At 37.0% G+C, this 22,442-nt stretch overlaps 1 protein-coding gene across 5 annotated transcripts; it reads left to right on the top strand.

The window, feature by feature from the left end:
• The first annotated feature begins 6,352 nt into the window (after window positions 1-6,352).
• ATLIG4 (DNA ligase IV) lies at window positions 6,353-21,635 on the top strand. 5 transcript variants are annotated; one of them, XM_088687601.1, is made up of 27 exons: window positions 6,353-6,793; window positions 7,181-7,272; window positions 7,505-7,590; window positions 7,677-7,813; window positions 8,139-8,213; window positions 8,313-8,404; window positions 8,702-8,773; window positions 9,874-9,953; window positions 10,077-10,114; window positions 10,234-10,289; window positions 12,893-13,011; window positions 13,410-13,506; window positions 15,212-15,336; window positions 15,438-15,472; window positions 15,741-15,799; window positions 16,605-16,688; window positions 17,249-17,344; window positions 17,434-17,482; window positions 17,627-17,714; window positions 17,899-18,102; window positions 18,525-18,650; window positions 18,787-18,886; window positions 18,990-19,095; window positions 19,237-19,367; window positions 19,474-19,632; window positions 20,365-20,520; window positions 20,765-21,635. In XM_088687601.1, exons 1-27 carry the CDS (start codon window positions 6,458-6,460, stop codon window positions 21,489-21,491), a joined length of 3,525 nt encoding a protein of 1,174 aa, XP_088543727.1. In that variant the 5' UTR covers window positions 6,353-6,457; the 3' UTR covers window positions 21,492-21,635. The 5 variants fall into 5 exon arrangements, with proteins under 5 accessions (XP_088543727.1, XP_088543725.1, XP_088543728.1 ...); XM_088687599.1 differs by having other exon boundaries at window positions 6,367-6,793; window positions 10,197-10,279; XM_088687602.1 differs by having other exon boundaries at window positions 6,368-6,793; window positions 13,431-13,506.
• Window positions 21,636-22,442: the final 807 nt, after the last annotated feature.

Here is a 22,442-nt window from a genome sequence, read left to right as displayed (position 1 = left end):
GTCAAAGGTAATATTAAATTCCATGTGTATATGTTACAATTTTTATCATTTTACACTAATTCATATTAGGGGAACAAAAATAGGTTGAACTCGGAATACAGCAAGTTGAAGAGGAAGATTTTAGAAACTAAGACAATCCAACATTCGCTTATTTGTTTTACAATTAATATCGAATTAGTTGTAAATATTTTGTATACTAACCAGCTTCATGGAAAATAACCTAGATTCTTGTGTATTACTTAAACCTTTACAGGAACACAACAGACTATTGTCATTCATTCCTAATAAAATTTGATACTTCCCAAGAAGAATACATACTTCGCCAGTTGCGTCTTGAGTGGGTTGTCGCACCACCGTTGTGGGCGGGTCGCTAACGTTGTTGTGAATCCAATCGTATACAGTTGAGTTAGTCCACAACAAATAATATAAAGAAAAACAAAAACCCAACCTATCCAATCTAATCCTAGCTTAAGCATGCATAACACAAAATCCTATCATGTCTAGCCCACCAAATGTGCCCTGAAGTTAGAGGTAAACATTATTTCAGAAAAGAAAAAAAAGTTATACGTAAACATATAAATAGAAGAATGTCGTGGCATAAGTTTGGAAAGAGAAAAGAGAGGATAATCGACAGAGAGAAGAAGGATAAAAAAGGGCTTGAGTAATTATATGTGCTGATATTTCTCATGTTTTGTGCCTTTATTTATACTAATAAGGGAGAGAGAAACTTGTTCTCCAAGTAATATAAACACTAATAAGAAATATCTTCTATATTTTATTGGATTCCTATACATAATCTACTACCATTTACACAATCACGCGTGATAAATACAACATTTCCCCTTGAGTGTGTAAATACTTAAGTAGTATGCGCATCAAATCTTCAGGCAAATGTTGAAGTAGTTGATGAAGTCATCTCGTCTAGTCGGCACAAGTAGCAATCATGAGTCTCAAATAGGGGTTGCATATAAGAGTAAGTCTCTCCAAAACCTAACTATGGTAAACCAAAAGGGAAAAAAAAACCCATAATATAAGGAGAAAAATGTGAGCTGATGCAACATGTGGATACTTTACTTTTTCAGGATATAAGCAGCAAGAAAAATGCACACAAGGGTATGGCCATCCCAATGTGGGTGTCTTGTCAAAATCTCGTTAGGTTAGCAAAAACCAAGTGGAAAAAATACTTCAGAACAAAGGGAGAAATAGTACATTAAGGTCAAGTAAGTATACTTCAGAACACTCCTCTTAAGTTCGACAAAACTCTCCTTCAGAATTACAAGTGTTGCAAATGAGATAGTTACACATACCAATTCCTCAGACAAGCTTTATGAAAGGTGATTAGGATTCTCTCCTTCAAATCTCTGCCCTTATTTCCTCCCTTATTTAAATGGTTATGTTTAAATCATGTTAACATAAATTATTTTATATACTATTTCTGAAACTGAACCAAAATAACTCACACCATTTTTGGAATAGAACAAAATAAACACTATTTCTAAAACTATAGCAAAATAATGGACATTATTTGTCAAATTGAACCAAAATAATCCACATTATTTCTGAAACTACATCAAAATTACGCATTATTTCTGAAAACTAAACCAAAATAACCCACACTATTTTTGGAAGGGAACAAAATAAACACTATTTCTGGAATTATCACAAAATAACCATACTATTTCTAAAACTGAACCTAATTAACACACACTATTTCTAAAATTACAGCAAATTGACCACACTATTTTTGAAACTACACCAAAATAACTTACACTATTTCTAAAACTGAACCAAAACAGGCCATTGTAACAGCCCGTCCCGAATTAATTGTACCATAGGTGTGAAATGACGATTTTGCCCTTGAGTGGGTATTTGTCATTTTGGGTGGTTGTTGTGTTGTTTGGCTGGTTGCATCTGAACCACACACATACTTTCATCCTCATCTCCTTCCCCCATATACCTTCTCTGCCTCGAACACTTACTCTATCTCTTTCTCTACTTCTTCCTTGTACGGACGAGACCCAAATCCCGTGCAAACGTCACTAATCAAGGTGGAAAATTATAACTTTGTGTTCGTGAGGACCATACGAGTTCAACCATACCAATTTCAGGTAAGGAATCCTTTGATTTCACGTCGAACCAGGAATCTCCGATTTGGTCACTGTTCATGCACACGTGAAATGTTGTTTTTCAGGGAATTTGAAGCTTATAGAAGCTTAGTGAGGTTCTTAGGAAGCTCGGGGTGGTTCGTTGGAAGGTTTTGGATGTCGGGATCGTGAGTTGCAAGTTTGGCCGATTTTTCTTGAATTTTTCCGGCGAGATCCTATGATCTTTGAGGTTTCAAACAGGTATAACGTTGTTCTACTCATCTCCAGCTTTCCATTGGTGCAAATTTCATTGAAATTGGTGAAGAATCGAGTGAGAAACAAAGGTTTTAAGTTTTTCCAGGTTTTCCGACGACCGACGACCGACGACTTGCCGGAGAAGATGACGGAATATTCTGTCAGTTTGGACGAAATATTCTGAGGCAGTCAGTCAAATTTAACGAATTCTATTAGGGTTTAACGAAATATTCCTGACGGCATTAATTAACGCCGTTTGTGTGCCTGGCACGTGGCCACACGTGGGGGGCGCGTAGGTCTGTGCACTCACCGGAGTGTGGCGGCGCGTGGAGCATCGGAAAATTATTTTAAAAATATGGGGATGTTTGTGAGGTTGAGTAGATCACGTTGGTGTATTCACACACCCCATTTGAGTATTGTATGAGAAGTTATTACCTAGTTTTGGTTATGTGCTTTAATTGACGTTTTTATAGTTGTTTTGCATATTGGTGAGACTTATCTTGAGGACGAGCGCAGTCACTCGAGACAAGGGGGTTACGACCGTTCCACATACCAGTGAGTAGGCTTTTGGTTTTCCGTATATACCTATATACTTGTGGTTTTTCCCAGAAAATGATATGGAATGTTTATATGTTTTAAAATGCCATGCTTAGTGTGTGCCTATTTATTATGCATAAGTAGTTGCATATATGTATGTTTGGTGCTACGGACGCACAGGTAAGTGCCAGGTTAGTTATAGTTTATAGTTGTGACGTTGTAGTTATGTGTTGTGCATAGAGAACTCATAACCTGCACCCCCGGTGTTAGTGCTCCTACCCAGAGTAGGGCATAGTCCTTCAGGTGATGTTCACCTCCTGCACCACACGCTCATCTTGGATTCAAGTTAGGTGCACATTCCTGTCGTATAGACCACTATAGGTGGTTCCGACTTGTAGGTGACCCGCGATTATTCGCCCAGTCTTCACGTGATTGTAGCACTTGAGCGTATTTATTTACACCCAGTCCTGTCGTATAGACCACTTTAGGTGGTTTCGACTTATGTGCAGGTATAGTTAGTGAGTTGGGGATTTGAGCTCTAGATTTAGCCGTACAGGTCACGTTAGGTGACTCCGGCTGACATATTACTTGCATTGATTGACATTACCTGGGTTACTTACATTTTATGTGGAGGCATTCGACATGACATATTTCTGAGCATATTTTTGATATATGTGTATATTCTATTTCCTGGGAAACTATACAGGTTTTACGGCAAGGGGTTAGAACTTTTGATAGTGAAATGATTTTGAAATGCTTTGTTTTTGCCCACTCACACTTTCTGTTTTGCGCCCCTCCAAGTTCTAATTTGGATTGCTCTTTTGGTGGCTTACGAGGAATCCACGGCATATCTGATAGATTATCACCAGTGTAGGACCACCTCTGGGTGTGTTTAGTTAGTATTATTCTTCTGGACTGCACTTAGGCTTTCTGTGCCCTGAATATTGTCTTTCACACTTGCACTTGTACGTTAACTACATTGTTTAGTAGTTTGGTTTTTATTTATTCGTACTTTTATTATTATATTTTGCTTCCGCACCGTGCACATGGCTACGTCACCCTCACGTGATGGCCAACACGCCTTGATTTTGATCGGGGTGTGTCAACCACACTATTTATAAAATTACAGCAAAATAACCAACACTATTTCTAATTTTGAATCAAAATAATCGACACTATTTTTGGAACTACAATAGTGATAGAGGTATTTGTTGATTTACCCTCTAAACTTGTATAGAACTGCCTATTTCCTTCCTGAATTTTAATTTTAACCGATTACCCCATTGAACTTTACTTTTAGCAGATTACCCCTCTGAACTTTTATAAATGGCAAATTTTCCCCTTGGCGTTAGATTTTGAAAATTTTCATTCAAATTTTCATCCATTTAATTTTCCATCCTTTTTGCCCTCATACATTTGTCATGTGTTATTTATGTGATCTTGATAATTTTAAAAATTTGATGCCGGAGGGGGGTAGGTGGGTGGGGAATTGGATATTTATAAAAGTTCAAGGGGTAATCGGTTAAAATTAAAGTTCAAGGGGAAAATTGGCTGATTATAAAAGATCAAGGGATTAATCAGCTAAAATTAAAGTTCAGGGGGAAAACTTGTAGCTCCATACAAGTTCGGGAGGCAAATTGACAAATATGCCATAGATAATACTAATGTTCAGTTTAAGAAATAGTCATTGTCCAGTTCTACAAATAATCTGTGTTTAATTCTAGAAAAAGTGGTAGTGGCAGTGCTCACTGCTTAGTTTTTAAAATAGTGGTAATGTTTAATATGAAGATTTTACATTTTGGAGACTTTTCATTTGTTTATAATTGATAACTTTGTTTACTTATGGAAATATTTTAGCTATTTGATCATTTTTTCCTTGAAGAATCTCAAAGTATCAAATTTGTAGAGTTACCAAAGAAAAAGTAAACATGACATAAGTTGAAGGGGTTACTTGTAGTTAATAAAAAATTGTACTAGGTAGAAAAGGTGAGATAAGAAGAAATAAATAAATTCAAATAAAAAGTTAAAACACATTGGAGAAAAAGAAACCTTCCATATAAGTAATATTTGAAAAAGTAGTATTTTTAGTTTTTGAGAATTGGGTAAAGGAAAAATGAAAGTGGGAATGGTGGATGTCAGAGAGGGAAAATGAAATTGGGGATGGTGGACAACAGTTCATCACTTTCATGTTTACTACGATAACGGACTTGGGTAGTTTTCGTTTGGGGCAAGTTTGGAATTTTCTTTTTATTGTGTTGGGCTTTTAATTCGGCCCATGAGTATTTGTGTTTGCAGGGGTCTATTTAAGAATAGTTTTGTTCCTATGATGAATTTTTAATCATTTTTGGTTAAATAATAGTTTAATTTAATTTTTTTTTATTAAATTAAAGTTACTCCAAGTTGTTTTCATTAATCATTATTTTTTTCTTCTTAAAAACAATAATTTAGTCAATACTATTTGATGACAAATTATTCTATTCAATTGAAATAGTCAGTGAAAGCTCCTTTGTTTAAACTTACGAGTATGAAAACAAACTTCCAGACACTTAAAAAACGCTCTCTCTTTAATAAGTCTCCCCTTTTTCTCTTTCTAAAATTCTCTTTGTGAAAGACTCCCAACAACTTAGCCGCCGGCCCCAACCTTTGGCTGAGGCATCGTTCCTTCCTTCCTTCTTTTCTTCTTTTTGTCCTTCTTCTCCTTTTTCTCTTAAGTTTTCTCATGTTCTCTTTCCCTTGCACTTTCCTTCTTTTCCTTCCCCTCATCTCCTCTACTCCTCCCCCTCCCTGCTTCCCTCCTCCTCTTCCTTCATATTTTCTAGTTTTCTCCCTTCCTTTTTAATTCTTGGTTCTCCCTTGAGTTTAATCTCAGTTTACCTTGAGTTGAGTCTCAACTATCCGGGGCATCTTGCCCCTTATCCGGCGTTTTTCGCCTGCTTTTACTGCTTTCTATCTTTTATTTTCCTTCCTCCCCCTCCCTAGCTGTGATACTTCATCCTCATCCCACCATGTGCTCGGATCGGCAGGTTCTGATCAGAAATTGGATATCATATCCACTTCCCCTTCCCCAACCGGCATGTCGGATCTCCATCGAGGCCAAGTGTTGGATATTTTACGTACCCCTTAGCCTCACCTTCTTCCCATATGTTACTTTGTTTGTATATATTTGCAGGGGTTCGTGAAGGAGACTTGGATCCGATGTCTACTTTCTCAATTCGGAGTTTAGCTTCCTCCAAGGATGTGACAGCGGTGGCAATGTAGTTTTTGCTGCTGGAGATTAGGGTTTTTTATTGTCTATTTTCTGCTGCCTTCGGGCCTAAGCTTGTGTGAGGCTCTCGTTGTATCTTGAATTGTTGCTCTCATTTTACTTGGACCTTTTACTTTCTTTGTAGATGTTTATCCGATTCTTTTTGGACCTTATACTAGTTTTTATTACAATTGAAGTCTTCGTGATAAAAAAAAAAAAAAAAAAAAAAAAGGGGCGTCCAGGCACTTTTAGTGGTTCTTTTTTTTCTTCACCGCATACATAAAAACCCCAAAGTTCAAACTCACAGCACTCATCGTACCAAACAAGCTTCAAAAAAATGGCTACCGACGAGACCAAGTTCAGCGTGCTCTGCAGCCTCTTCAACTGGATGCAGAAATCCAAAACCTCAACCCTAAAGCGCTCCAAATTCCGCAAATTTCTCGACAATTTCTGCAAACCCGCCGATTACTTCAGCTCCATTCGCCTCATTCTTCCCAGCCTCGACCGCGAGCGCGGCTCCTACGGCCTCAAGGAGTCCGTGCTTGCCACCTGCCTCATCGACGCCCTTGGCATCGCCAGAGACTCCGAGGACGCTCTCCGCCTAATTAATTGGCGCAAGGGTGGCGCCAAGACCGGCGCCAATGCCGGGAACTTCTCCCTCGTGGCGGCGGAGGTAACGGTTTTCAGGTTTATTCTGAAATTGCATTTCTTTCTGTGTGTGGAATTTTTGTGGGTTCTGTTTGTTTCGTTTCATTTTGGGATTTTGGCTCCTGGGTCGGTGGAATTTTGTGTTTCTTGTATTTGGGGTTTGGCGAGGTATGTTTTTTTATATAATTTCTGAATTTTCTGATGGTTTGATGTTCATATGAGTTAATATGTATGAAGTTGAAGAAATGAAACCTACAAGAATGATTTTCCAAATGACTTGCAGTAAATTTTACATGCAGTAAATTATTATGAGTTGATTTTCCACCTTGGTGGTTCATTGTAGTTTACCTTGGTGCATGGTTCCGGAGTTTTATGTTTATAACTTGTTTTCCATTCGCTATTTGTGAATCAGGTGTTGCAACGTAGACAGGGTTTGAGTTCAGGTGGACTAACAATCAAGGAGTTAAATGACTTGCTTGATCGTTTAGCTTCGAGTGAAAACAGGTATACTACTACAATGCTTCTTTCCGAATTTGTAATAGGACCTTGTAAATGCTTAATATCAATTACAAGGCATCAAGTGAGCAAGTTTGTATAGATATGAGATAAACATTAATATAGCAAGTCTGTGGTTGCAACTTACCATATTCCCTGCTCGCTTTACGTTTATTGTATGAAGACAGTATTTTTTCGCAATCTGTCTGGTGCAACTTAAATGACACAACCATGTCAACAGGGCAGAGAAGACTTCAGTTCTTTCGACCCTGATAAACAAGACAAATGCACAGGAAATGAAGTGGATTGTCATGATCATTCTTAAAGGTATTGTCTACAAATTTCATGATATGTTTTTTTGGGTATCTATTCATTTAAGTTTCCAATTTTTTATGTTCTTATATCTCCTGTAGATCTGAAGCTGGGAACTAGTGAAAAGAGCATCTTTCACGAATTTCATCCGGATGCTGAAGATTTGTTTAATGTCACATGCGACTTGAAATTGGTCTGTGAAAAGCTCAGTGATAGAAATCAGCGCCATAAACGCCAGGTCTCTAATTAAATCTGAAACAATTTTTTATATCTCTTTGAACATTTCATGGTTTAGCAACATTATTTAGGCATGTTCCTAGTATTTACTACTCACTAGTTGAAGCTACTATGACAAAATTATTTGAAGCTATTGTTGCATGCCAAAGATATAAAAACGGCTTTTCATTTTGGGAGTTGCTTGTGAAGACATGTCTTACGAAGCTCTTTCTGATCTTATAAATGTCAAAATGCTTTTTAGTTTTTTTTCTTTCCACCAAAATGTTCATATGTATCCAAAAGATACAGCTTATGAATTAAGAACAGTACTTTGTATCAAACTGCAGGACATTGAAGTTGGAAAAGCTGTGCGCCCACAACTAGCTATGAGAGTTGGTGATGCAAATATTGCATGGAAAAAGGTTTCATATAATAGAAACACAAATTACTCACATGTACATGTTTGCATAAATGGTGATTCTGTTTCATATCTTTCTTATTTTCTTCCCCTGCATCCACAGTTTCATGGTAAGGAAGTGGTTGTTGAGTGTAAATTTGATGGCGATCGCATCCAAATTCATAAGAACGGAAGTGAAGTACATTACTTCTCAAGGTAGAGGAAAATTTAACCTGTAATCCCAAACCTTACTATCAATTTCTTTCTTATTTACTTATCTCTTCAATCTTTATTTTGGAAATGTTTTATTTTATTCTCATGGGCATTCTTTAATTGTAATTACAAATTACTTTATTTGATTGCAAAGTTTAGGCTCAAAATATGGTAGGATTACTCAAATAAGAGAATTTGGTTTTCCTTCTGAAATTATGCAAAGCTTGGGTCGTTGTCATATCAGTGATTCCTTAAGCAAAAGTATTTGAGAACTTAACTCAATATGTTTCCCTTGCGCAGGAATTTTCTTGAGCACTCTGAATACGCACATGCAATGTCAGACATTATCGTAGAAAATGTGCTGGCTGATAGGTAATATCTATGTCAAATTGTCAAGAGCCTTGATATTTTTTGGCTGCATTTGTCTTATTTTCTTGTGTCCCTAATATAAATATACACTAAATATGACATGTCTTGCTCTGTTGCCCTTTTCTGTTCTTTATTGCTTTTTTTTTTTTTTTTTTTTTTTTTTTTTTTTTTTTAGTAGTTTTTAAAGGATAAGCCACCGCATAAGGCCTGGTAAGGGCCCTCTTTTATCCACTATTACCAAAACCATCTTAATGCCCCCACTCGGGTTACAAGCTCACGTGAGAGAGCTCGGCTGTTCTTTTATTGCTTTGTTTGTCGATGTGAGGTATCTTGATAAAGTTCTCTGTAATACAGATAATCTTCTTTCGTATGTCTGCATAGATTTTGTGTGAATGGACAGAATGAATTGGAGAAGGAGCGAGAAGAAAAAAATTTGTGGGAAAAATGGGCTGGAGTGATTAGTTAAGAGACACATTTGTTATGAAAAAACAGATGTGCACTGGAAAGATGTACAAACCCCTTATGCTTGCAGTAATCCTTAGCAGAAGGAAAAAACAAAGAAAGACCCTCAAACCTCACCCTTCAAGTTGCTTTAGTATACCATTAATAAACAACTAGTTATGCATATAGGTTGTACTAATTTGTAATAATCTGGTCAGGCATATAGGTAATACCAACTTTTGTCTTTCAATTGTGATTGAAGGTGTCTTTGTCTGTTTTTGTGGGATAACTATACTTAAATCAGTCAAATGGAAAACCTCCCCTTTTCTTCCATCACAAGGATTGGGATTCATCTCAATTTTAGAAAGCTACATTCTCTCAAAGGCTTTACTGTTCCTTGTTAGCGAGCACCAAAAGATGCCCGAAGTGGCACCTTTATTTGTACCCTAATTTGTTAACCAATCAATATGTGTGAGCACTATCTTTTGCAATATTTGCGTGAAAACTAGGTATTAACATAGGCGTTTGGTTTAACAAGCTATGTATCATTTAGAGTCTAACCCCATACATATTTGTATGAGAAAACGCACACAGTTAGTGTTTTGTTTAATCTTTTGTATTACCTTAAGCCATTATACATTCTTCCCTGGCAATATTGGCAGGTGTATTCTTGATGGTGAGATGTTGGTCTGGGACACATCTTCTAATCGTTTTGCTGAGTTTGGTTCAAATCAAGAAATAGGTTTTCTTTTTATTCTTTTTTTCTTTTTCGTGATTAAATTTTTCTTGTTATTATCTTTTGACTCTTTTTGCCTTGCTTGGATTGGCTTTAATATTTTTTTTTTCTCCTTGTTTTACTTTACAGCCAAGGCAGCAAGGGACGGGATTGACAGTGATAGACAGGTTTTCTTTATAATATTCTTTTTTTATTTTCGTAAACTATGAAGTTCAAGTCCAGCTTATGCTGCCTCCCATCCTCATGCAGTTGTGCTGTATCCTTTTTGGTCTGACCTTACTCAAAGTTGAAGTCCAGGTCCAGCTTTTCCAAGCTTTTCTGCTTGATTGGTGGTGAGAATTTGTAAGATTTTTGACTTCCCTATGGAACTTGTTCTTTAGCTTGGGACTTTCATCACTTGGGATGTGTGCATAAACATTGTAACCGAACACCCTGAGTTGGGAGTTGTCCACACCTCTTCTGCACTCCCAAAACCGAGAATTGTAGATGGTGACCTATTAATCAAATAACTTGCATGATTAACAGTCTCTGCCCAATAACCATCAGGCAATCCTGCATGATAACACATGTTTCTATCTCTTTCTATGTGAGTTCTGTTCACTCTCTCAACAGATCTTATTTTATTGGGGATTCTTCTTTACTGTCCCCACTTAGTGGGAAAAGGCTTTGTTGTTGTTGTTGATTCTTCTTTACTGTGAAGTGTCTCGTGATGCCTTCCGGCTTACAGTAGTCACAAATTCCTTGCTTGTATGCCCACCTCCGTTGTCACTTCTCATGTACTTGATGTTTCTTCCAGTTTGATGCTTGGTTTGTGTCTTCCATTCCTTGAACTTTGCAAAAACTGTGGATTTATGCTCCATGAAATAAACCCAAACTTTTTTAGAAAAAATCACCCATAAAAGTAACATAATACCTACATCCACCCTTAGAGTTTGTCGGCGCAAGGGCCTAGATGTCTGAGTGAATATAGTTGAGTTGCTCCATGCTTCAGTTATCTGCACTGATACTTGCGAACGATACCTTCCTTTGCTTTTCGAGAATGCAGTACTTATAAAATTCCAGTTTGCAAAGTGACACGCCTTTTAGCAGGCCTCGCTTATGTAATTCTTGCAAACCTGATGTGCCCTAGCTTGTGATGCCAGAGTTTAGTCTTGTCTTCTGTACTCTGCTTGGTACAAACGGCTGCTCCCCCAACTATGGTAGTCTTGATAAGCTTTTATAACACATTGTGTTGTATGTCAGCCTTCATTACCACCAGTGACCTTTGGTAACCTTGAGTTTTCATGCTTCAGAGCCAAACCCATACCTGGCTTTGTCTAAAGTACCCAAGGATATCAAATTCTGCTTGAATCTAAGAACATATGTGACATTCCTTAAAGTTTGTATCACCCCCATGAAACATATTGATCTTGACAGTGAATCATCCCCCTTATAAAACATGGTGAATCATCCCCCATTAAAACTTCTCCACTGCTGAGCTCCTTGTAGTTATCAAATTCTTTTACTGAACACATATGGAATGTACAAACCTTGCAGTTCCCCATCACTCAATGTTTAAGTGATTGCAATAGCTGAACCTAAGCTTCCTTCTTCTTCCTAATTTTGCAGTTCTGTTCCAATGATCGGCAAGAAGGAACCTTCCTTCTTTTCCTTTTTCTTCATGGATTTCGATCCACCCTTGTTGCTGTTCTTCTCTTCCTTTGTCATTTGCCACCCCTCTCCTTGCCTTTGCATAAAGGCCTTGAGAGCTTTAAGTTATATCATCTAGTTTAGCATATAACTGAAAGGCTTGAATTGTGTCCTCAAGCTGCAGGCTCTCCTTAGAGTTGTACGAAAGTGCTTGAAAGATGAGGGTAGAGACCTCAAGATGGTAGCCATATCATCATCTTTCTAAGTTTCTTCGACCTTTTGAAGATTGACTATGCAATTTTGGAACTTGCATGCGAGATATTCAATTTCACCTCCTTCCGGTCGAAGCCCGAATTTCATCCTCGAGAAACAGTTTGTTGGACACGGTTTTGCCCATATAAACCTGCAACAACTTGTCCCATGCTTGCTTAGCATTTAGCAGTCATCGTTTCTGAAATGTGGGAGTTGATTGATTTTGTGAGATGATCTTGATGGAACTCTTGGCCTTCCTGAAAGTCATGGTCGATGCCGCTTCTATCATGGTCGAAGGCTTCTCATTGAGGAGTGCATCATCCAACTCTTGCTAATTTCTCATCATCCTTTGTTAGTATGTGAAATCATCCTTGCCATCAAAAGGTTGTAATGCAGGCCTTAAGCTTCCTAGGTCCGCGAACTCCTTTCTTTTGACATCGCAAAACACCTCGAACCAAGCTCTTGATACCAATTGTAAGATTTTCGTCTCCACTATGGAACTTGTTCTTTGATGTATCCGACAATCGACTAAACTTAGCAAAAATAGAGAATAATTAGAATGCACAAGATATATTTTGGTTCGGCAGAACGTTTGCCTACGTCTAATCGTGATTTCTCTTTGAATCAATAATAGAGCATGCAATGCTTTTGTAAACCCTAGGACTAATCCCTCCGACTTCTCTCGACTGTCTCTTATTCTCTGCTCCTTGCCACACCCTATTTATAAGTATAGGATGTGGTTTACACGCCTATTTTCTGATTAAGTCTCCTATGCTATTTGGGATAGGAAAGTATATTTACGTTCCTATGCCATTTATACTTTTAGGATTCCCAATCTAATTGTACAAGAAAACTTAATTTTTTCATAATGTGTGCCTTTAGCTTTCCTAATACAATTCTAAAGAAAATAGGACACTAATATTGACGAACCAATTCCTAACAAGATATCACTGAATCCACAAATAAAAAATGTGGAGGACAATTATGAAAATGTTAATTATGTGTACCTTGACATGAGATTATCTAGATGTTGCATTCGATATCCTCTATGTTGGAGATACTAGTGTGATTCACCAGAGCTTGAAGGAACGACATGAGCTTCTCCAGAAAGTTGTGAATCCATTGAAGGGTTGTTTAGAGATTTTAGTACCCAATCGTGGTCTTAACGCTCACCGTAATGAAGGTAAAAATGCTTTTAGAGATTTCAGAATTTGTTTATATGTTTGTTTTTCAAGCCAGTACAAATCAGTGGATTTTGCAAGTTTAATTGGCATTTTTATATTTTCATTTGCTTGCTACTGAGTTGATTTATGTACATAAACTTGCTATGTGATTCATCTGGGTTTGGAAAATTTTCATTCATGTAAAAGGTATTTTCTACGAAATATGTAACAAAAGAAAGATGAAATACACAATTAATGACTAGATGCCCGTCATTGTTGTCTGATATTATAATGCTGATTTAGTAGGTTCTTCTCTCCACTACTGGTAATTCTTTGCATAGAAACATAGTATATTTTTTTTCTTCTGGAAAGCTAATCATTCCTGCAAAATAGTTTAATATATTTACCACTCGATCAGTCTCTTGTGATGGGAATGCAGGGGAACCTTGCTGGTCGCTTATTGCTAGTAATGTGGATGATGTTGAGAAGTTTTTCAAAGATACCATCGAAAATAGGTCAGATTTCCAAGTATTATAAGGCCAACTGAATAGCAAGTGGTTTCTTTTTATCATATAAGATTGATTTTAATTTCCTCTACTGTCAAATTCCTTGTTCCATTTTCTTTTCTTCTCTTTTGTATTGCTATGCTGATTAAAAAAAGGTCCGAGTAAAGTGACTCAGGTTAACTATTGTACGAGTGTTAACTATTGTAGCTCGTATAGGAGTAACATGAGGGTGCATTAGGAACTATTTATAGAAACATGCAATGATTGTTCTGATGTATCATGTGTCTTTAAATGCAAAAATCAAATAATCTATGTGGTGGAACAATAGGAATAATGTGAAGGACATTTATGAGAAGGCCTCAATAGGAATAACGTGAATGACATTTATGAGAAGGCCTTAATAGCATCTTGTCATATACATTAATGGGTAGGTAGAAACATGTGGCCTTCTTGTAAATGTCTACTGAGTTGTAGTAGTTATATACATTATCTGCAGTCGATCCTACATGCTATTTAGGCTTTCTCATAAAATCTATTGAGTTGTGGGTAAAGGCTGGATACATTATCCATACATCCTTCCACATAGTTAGATGTCTCTGGCTTCATTGGTGCAAAAGATAAGACACTTTACACCTATGTTCCCCAGCCAAGTTTTGTGGGTTGTGGTAACATTGGTTTATAACTCACTTGCATGTAGATATTGGACCACTCATGTGAAGACTGTAAATATAATACTATTATCTAATTGCATAAAGATGGTAATTTGGTCCCGTTGACAAGATCTTTTTGGTATGTTCTTAAGACATAGGGACATCAATGCATTTTCCTTTCAGCTCTTTGAAACGTTGTTTCTTTCGTTTTGGAAGTGCAATGTCTGATGTTTGATCGTTATCTGTTAGCTCGTTCTTAATTTGACCATGTCATTATTGCATTAAGCCCAGTAAAATTACAATATGCAGCATTAATGCCCTTGGTTCAGGCCTTTCGGAGTATTTTATGTGAATTAGTTTTGAAACTATTTGGAGGTAGAAGCCTATAAAGAGAGGATTACACTATTCTGATGCAGTTGGTATTTCTTTAGATTGTTGGATGGAGAGAGAGCAAAATCTTTGTAGACGTTAGAGTGGAAGTGGATTTCCTATGGTAAAGCAGATTTTTGGCGTGTTTATGGGCATCAATGGAAAATAGATTTAGGGATATTCCTTTTATTGTATTTGAGTTTAATTAGGACCATTAGGCATTAATCTTAGGTTCATAATGCTTTTCTCGTAATTTCCATCATGTTTCCTAAGCATAAATGGAGATTTGGCCATCTTTTCTTGTACGTTGTTTTTCAGTTTCTATAAATTTTATAATCTTTCTCCATTTAATAGAAGAAATTTTACCACTAGCTCCAGATTTTTAGATTTGTAAAAGTGAGACTGGACCAAGTTGTGGAGTTCCAATTGTTTCCCTGGACATAAACAACAAGAACTTAATCTTAGCAGCTAAGGTTAAAAGTGATTTTTCGTACGCTTCTTGTAAATACCTTTAAAATCATAGAAACCTTCATATCGATGGTGTTGCACATGAGAAAAATATGAAACTAAGCCCTTTTCCCCATATTCTTATAGCGTCTAAATTCTTCATTCCAGAATCAATGTTGCGTTTTGTTCCAAATTGAGTTATTCATGGATATTTCTAATGCTTATTTATCATTTTTTCTTCCTGTTAGAGATGAGGGGATTGTTTTGAAGGACCTTGGTTCGAAATGGGAACCTAGTGATCGTAGTGGAAAATGGTTAAAATTAAAGCCTGACTACATTCGTGCAGGTTCTGATCTGGACGTTCTTATCATAGGTCTGTACTTTCTTTTTCTTAAATTCTTATACACGAAGAAATTTATTGGATTATTGTATCTGCCATGCTTTTTAGTTAAATGTTTGCATGCCTGTGTTTAGGAGGATACTATGGCTCTGGACGTCGTGGAGGGGTGGTCAGTTTGCAATCCTTGCTAATATACTAGTCTTTTCCCTTCCCACCCAATAAACATTGTGCACCTGTGTATATCATGTACTATCTTAGGGTCCTCAAATAAGTTTATATTCTTCGACCCTTGAGATCATATGCAGACGACTGAGATGTATTGCCATGAGGGCTATGAAACAAGATGTTATTTTAAGGACCCTAGGAGAGAAGAACCGGGTGCACCAATATATGTGTTTGAATTTTAGTTCATTTGATAAATTTCTCATATATTGCAGGTAGCTCAGTTCTTGGTGGGTCTTGCTGAGCGTCCGGTTTCAAATACATATCCTAGAAGGTAAGAATTATTCATTGGTTAGTTGATTTTCAGAGAATGATTAGCTTCAATATATGAAAATATTGTTTAGCATCTAATTTTTCTTGATTTGTTAATGATGCTTATGAGAATGTTTACCAAGCATTCTCTCATCATTAGCGATTATCATATTTTCCTCTCTCTCTCTCTCTCTCTCTCTCTCTCTCTCTCTCATACACGCACCTGCATGCATGTTTATACAGTGCCAACATGTATCTGTTGCGGTGTAAATTAATATTTTGGCAACTTGAGAAAGTATAAAAGAGGAGCATCTACGAGTTAATTTAAATGTGTTTGCTGGTACAATGTTTCTTTCTTTTGGTTGACCTTTATATATCTGGTTGGAATTTTACCTGGCTTGTTTTAGAGTTGATCTTGAATATGAATTTAGCTGACTTAGGGTTGGCTTTTTGCTAATATATTTGTTGGCTGATATTAATTGAAGAAGCAATCTTGACTAAAGATCAGACAAGTAATCCCATGTAATTAATAGAGTTGATTCTAAAGAGTAATGTAGATTGTAGGCTGTAGATTCATAGCAGTCATATTCGACTTATTATATTTGGTTTCACACTTGATCTAGATAGTTTGTATTGCTATATATATCCTCCAATTTGGAGAATAACATAATCAAGAGGAATTGATTTTAAACTATATTGATACTTAAAACAACTAACAAGCAATAGGTTGTGTAAGTGTCTCACATTGTTGCCTAAATCATTGTGCTTATTATGCTTGTTTGCACTCTGGGTAATCGAATGTTTCTAACTAGGTTTTCATATCGCAGGTTTGTATCCTTTTGCAGAGTGGGCACTGGACTTTCTGATGAAGAGATAGAAGCTGTTGCAACAAAATTAAAGCCGTATTTGAGGTATTTTATTTTGTTATATGACTTAAAAACGCTGTGATAGCTCTGCAGGGGATTATTCGAAAAAATATCCAACGAGCAAGATGAAATGGCCATTGAAGCAACCAGAACACTATGTGCTGTGACTATTGCATTGATGGCCATGAAGCTTGTAAAATTGATATCTTTGGTGATTGTTTAGTGTAGTTTTGTAAGTTTAGGTCAGATCAGTTTAATTTCATTTATCAGGAATTCTGTTAAGAAGTTGAGATAAGGCTTGGAGCCAACACCAATAGGACTTTTTTGGCTAATTACTGGTACAGGGAAATTTATATGGTGAAATACAATACCTTATTAAGCCCTTGGGTTTAGCCCAAAGTAGTGAGGGAGGGTGGGGAAATGGGTTAGGATCATTGTGATACGTCAAGGGATCTATTCTTTCAATTGTTAAATATCGTTTTTATTTTTTTGGTAAAGAAAAGAAAATACTAGATCTTGTGTTGACAAATACTAGGTGTTAAGTGCTATTCTTTCCTTATCTGTGCAAAATTGCAAATAAATTTTGATTCTCTCTCTTCTGTCAGGAAATATGAGTACCCAAAAAAGGCACCACCAAGTTTTTATCAAGTAACAGACAATTCTAAAGAGAGACCAGATGTTTGGGTTGAAAGCCCTGAGAAGTTAGTATGATTTTCTGAATAGGTCTGTGATGTATTCATTGTCAGCTTATATATCAATCATCTTTTTCTTTTCCCCCTTTGTATTGCAGATCAATAATACTTTCTATAACGAGTGACATCAGAACTATAAAGTCTGAGGTGGGTCCTAACAGCTATAGTAACATTTGTGATTCATTTATTAATCAGATACTACATATAGATCTAGGAAGGCCACCGTATATGTTTAGGTTCTATTTTGAGTTTGGTGATTTTATTGATCTATTAGCTGTGGCATTCTTGCAGGTTTTTGCTGCACCGTACAGCCTGAGATTTCCACGTATTGATCGTGTTAGATATGATAAACCTTGGCATGAATGCCTTGACGTGCAGTGTAAGAGGATCCAATTTATTCCAAATGCATCTTAGGATTCTAGCTTTACTTCGGCCACCAGTATATTTTCAATTTTCAGTACTAGGATTCCTCTCTATATTCTTAATTTCAGTATTCAAGGATTCAGTAAGCTCTTAATGGACACAAACTTTAAATTTTTGGTTGTTTGATTTTCCTCTTGCAGCATTTATAGAGCTTGTACAAGCAGGCAATGGGACCACACAAAGGGGGACGGATTATGGTGGTCTGCAGGATACTAAAAAGAGAAGCAAGAAGTCCCCTAGAAAGGAAGAGAAAAGAAATCTGTCTATTGTCCCCTCTCATTTTGTTCAGACTGATGTTTCGGGCGTGAAGGAGGACACATTACTATTTTCAAATATGATGTTTTGTATCCTGTGAGATTATCGCTGAGTTATTTGCTTTATATCTGAGTCAAGTGATTGAAAAACGTTTCCTGATCTTTCTCTGTCTTTATTTTCATCACGTAATTTTTATTATTTTTTTTCTTATTGTATATGTTGTCAACTGTTTTTTTTTCTTGTGATGATACTTTCTCCATTTTGTACTTAACTCTTATTTCCATTAAGGGGTTTGGGTCGTGTATTAACTGGATGAGAGATGATGTACATGTGTTTAGTAACCTGTAGACAAAAATTTAATAAAAGAAACGGCGAATACTATTTGTATGCATTTGGAATCTATATAGGCTTAACATTGGCTATTTTGAGCATGCCATATGATTGCATCCATTTATTCAGTGACTTCTAAAAATGTTCCATCTTTTCTGCCGTTTTGTTCTTAACTTCCCAGACTTTGTTAATGTGCCACCCACTCATTCTCTTGATTCCTTGCACAAGCTAGTTGTTGAGAATGGGGGTACTTTCTCTATGAATTTAAATAATGCAGTTACACACTGTGTTGCAGCTGATGGCAAAGGTATCTCTCTCTCTCTCTCTCTCTCTCTCTCTCTCTCTATATATATATATATATATATATATATTTCATGACTTAGTTACATGCACACACAAGGACAATTTCTATTAGTTTTATTGATCCTAAGTTAGTTTGACAGGGATCAGGTATCAGGCAGCAAAGCGTCATGGAGATATCATTCATATCTCTTGGGTGTTGGATTGTTGTTCTCAAAAGAAACTCCTTCCATTACAGCCAAAGTTAGTGACAGTATCTAATCTATTTGTATTGAAAAGACATTGTAAAATCTGCCTCCTTTTCCGACTGTAAATGCTTTTATTTACTCTTCTTTTACTCGTGTAGGTACTATCTCTTCTTATCTGACTCTTCTAAGAAGAAGTTACAAGAAGAGATTGATGATTTTTCTGACTCGTACTACTGGGATCTTGACCTTGCGGAGATAAAGCAGGTATATACATAGAATTTTTAGTTTCTCTCATAACAGTGAATTGGCTGTATTATGTCTAATTTATTTAGTACTGGTTCTGATGGAGTTAACAGATAGAGTTTTTAACAGACAACGTGGTAATTATTTATTTAATTTTTTCAGCTTTTAAGCAACATTCATAGATCAGAGGACTCCAAAGTTGTTGACTATTACAAGAAAAAATACTGTCCGGTGGATAGATGGTCTCGCTTTCACGACTGCTGCATTTACTTTAAATCCTCAATTCATTCCTCGTAAGATCTGTTGGATACATTAAGCTTTCTTTACTAGGTTTTTCTTTTATTTCCTTTGTAATCAAATTTTTTTGTTAATTGCTTTCTGATTAATCTTTGGTTGAAGGAAGCCGGATTGGGAAGTTGTCTTAGGACTCACACTGAGAAGGTTGAGGATTGAAGTTCTCAGGGGTGGTGGCAGAGTCACTGACGGTCTTGTTCAGGCGACCCATTTGGTAGTCTTGTCTGTGCAGGGTCCTGATATATTTGAAACTTTATTACGAAGGTAACTATGGTTCATAATGTTGTGAGTCGTGACTGAAAGGAAGTATTCTTTAGTTCAGGATAATTGCTGGCATTTCCTGATAATAAGATATGTGGATCATTACTCGCAATCGAAGCATTATTAACCTATTTTATGATTCTTTGTCGAATCTGTTGAATGTTTATTTTCATCAATTTTGGAGGCTCGGTACCTCCAGTTTTCCCTTTTATTTATTTATTATTATTCAAATATGGGTGTGCAGTCAATATAGTTTCGGTTCTCGTTGCTATATCATGTGTAAGGATATTCACATCAATTAATGTGTTCATTCATTTGCTTTCCCTGAAAAGTCGTCAGATGTGCTTTTTTCTGGCATTACTAATTAATCAAGATTCATACAGTAATGGTGTCTCCATTTTAATATAAGTAATGTTTGTGTATTAGGATTTATTTATAATCAATTGAGTGGTGTCATTTCTTTCTCAACACAGCCATATGCATGTTCTCTTATAATAGGCTTAATAGCTAATGTGGCAGTAAAACAAAATATCATGTTAAGAAACAGGAAGATTATGGTTTTAATTCTTTCTTTAAATCTACCGATGATCTATTACATCTTTTTCAATGATACTATAAGGCTTTGTTAATGAGATTTTGATATTACCTTTGTAAGAGCATGAATTGTTTGTTCTGTTCTGTTTACAGTCCGCGACCTTTTCTCCTCTATCTTTTGAATTGCTCTCTCTGTTACAGTTTCACTGAAGGAGACAAACGATATCTGCATACCAAAAGGTTGCATATTGTTGGATCTCAATGGTTGGAAGACTGCTTGGAAAGGGACCAAAGATTGCAAGAGGAAACATATAGCTTAAAACCCAATGGGTTGGAAGAATCCAACGTTGAAGAATGGTGAGTTCGATTATTTTAAAATATGATTGCATTTTGCGTGTGGCATTCCGCTGTTTCAGTTTCACTTATGGGATATTGGGCTATAAGTGTTGTCATAATAAACATAGAAAGTCAAGTTAGTTGATTTGAGTTATACACGGGGAATCGTATTTGTTTTTTTTTTATTTGGTTCCTACCGTGAACACAGCACGAGGAACAAGTTTTACGGTGGATAACATTTCAGTTCTGCTTCTGTTTTGTGTAGGAAACATGACATGGGTCTAGAAGAAGCACCCTGCGATGTGGATGCGGTGGAAAACCACAATTCTTCTTTTCCTAACCGGAAAGGAAAAGAGATTGAAGTAAAAGCGGCTCCAGAAAACTGTAAGATGTTGGAGTCACCCGAGAGGGGAAGCAAAAGGAAAAGGGGAAGACCTGCTCGCACAAGCTTGAACAAAGGAAAATCAACTGTCAACCAAGCTAGAAGAGCACGGGCGCGTATTGGAAGGAAGCCAGCTAAAATATCTGGCAACGAGTCTGAAGAAGGTGGCTCTCATGACAGTACATCACTTGGGGAAGAGGTTGATCTGGGAGAAAGAATTCACGGAACGGTAGGTCAGGAAAGTAGAGACATCCAAGAAAATGAAGCAATGAAAGATTCTGAATCGTTACGAAGAGGCAAAGCAGTTGAGCAAGATGTCGCCGAGGACATTAGAATTGAAGAGCCTTACAAGATTGCTGAAATCAAAATGAAGGAGAAACAAAACGTCCAAGAGAGTAAAAAACGGGAGGAACTTGAAGCTACGGCTGATCCTGTTGAAGCCATGTTGCTTGACATGATTCCAAGTCTTGGTATGAAAAAAGCTGAAACTACATATACGAGTACTCGAGATGAGAAACCAGCACCGGATCCGATACCGAATGCAGGACCTTCAAAGAAAAAGAAAGTTAGCTACAAGGATATTGCTAGTGAGCTGCTAAAGGATTGGTAAATTGATTTCTGCGTTAGGGTTGTCTCTTTTGTATGTAATGGATCCGGAGTTAATCGAACCTGAACCCAAACCAGCGTCCCCTTCCACCTTTATGTTTCTAAAACCTTTGCGCCTGGCGTACAAAGATTTTTTTTTCGTGCAAAACAACTCAAAACTCAACGAATAACACGCTAGTATCATGCAGGAGCTTACGCACAACGATTTCAGGTTCATCGGATTCGCCGAATTTCATTCGAGAAGGCTCATCGGATTCTAGAAAAAGAAAACAGGGTGCATGCAGGGGTTAGAGCCACAAAAACTGGACTTGGAACCTCCACATTTCTTCTCCGGACGAAAACTACTCAAATCCACAGAAAGAACACCCCCAGCTGGCTTCGAGCTCGACGGTTCTCATTGGAGTTCGTCACCGGAGCTAGGCATGCATGCAGAGAGGACGCTAGGGTTGAGTCCCTTCCCGACCATCGATCACACATGCAAGCATACTATTGGGATCCTGAGGTCACGGGGATGCTAGAATGATGGTTTGGGGTTGGGTTGTTGAACGGAGAAGGGTGGTTGTGAGTGATGGCTCTCGGTGAACTTCGAGAGAGTGAGTGTTGCAGAGAAAAGAGTTCAGAGCGAGAAGGAGACTAACATGAATGAGAGGAAGAGAGGGACCAAGAGTGGGTTTAATCCCACTTAGTAATTTCCTATGTGAAATTACAAAAGTGCCCTCCATCGCTTTGAGTTTTACCATTCAACCCTCGTAACTCCGATCTTCGCTCACGCTCATGAGTACGAAAACAATTAAAGAAACCAAGAAAATATGAGAAATTGAAATTTAAGCTCAAGGCTCGATATTTACTCGAGGCATCCAACTTAGGGTATTTTAATCATTTCACAAGGTTCAAGAATAAAATACAATATTCTAAGATACGGGTTGTAACAAAACTCATGAAAACATAGTTTTTC

The sequence above is a fragment of the Pyrus communis genome, chromosome 16 (genome assembly GCF_041283825.1).
Source record: "Pyrus communis isolate YQ-2024b chromosome 16, ASM4128382v1, whole genome shotgun sequence".
In the NCBI taxonomy this organism is placed as follows: domain Eukaryota; kingdom Viridiplantae; phylum Streptophyta; class Magnoliopsida; order Rosales; family Rosaceae; genus Pyrus; species Pyrus communis.
Note: the sequence above shows the minus strand (reverse complement) of the source record. Positions and strands in the feature narration are given on the sequence as shown.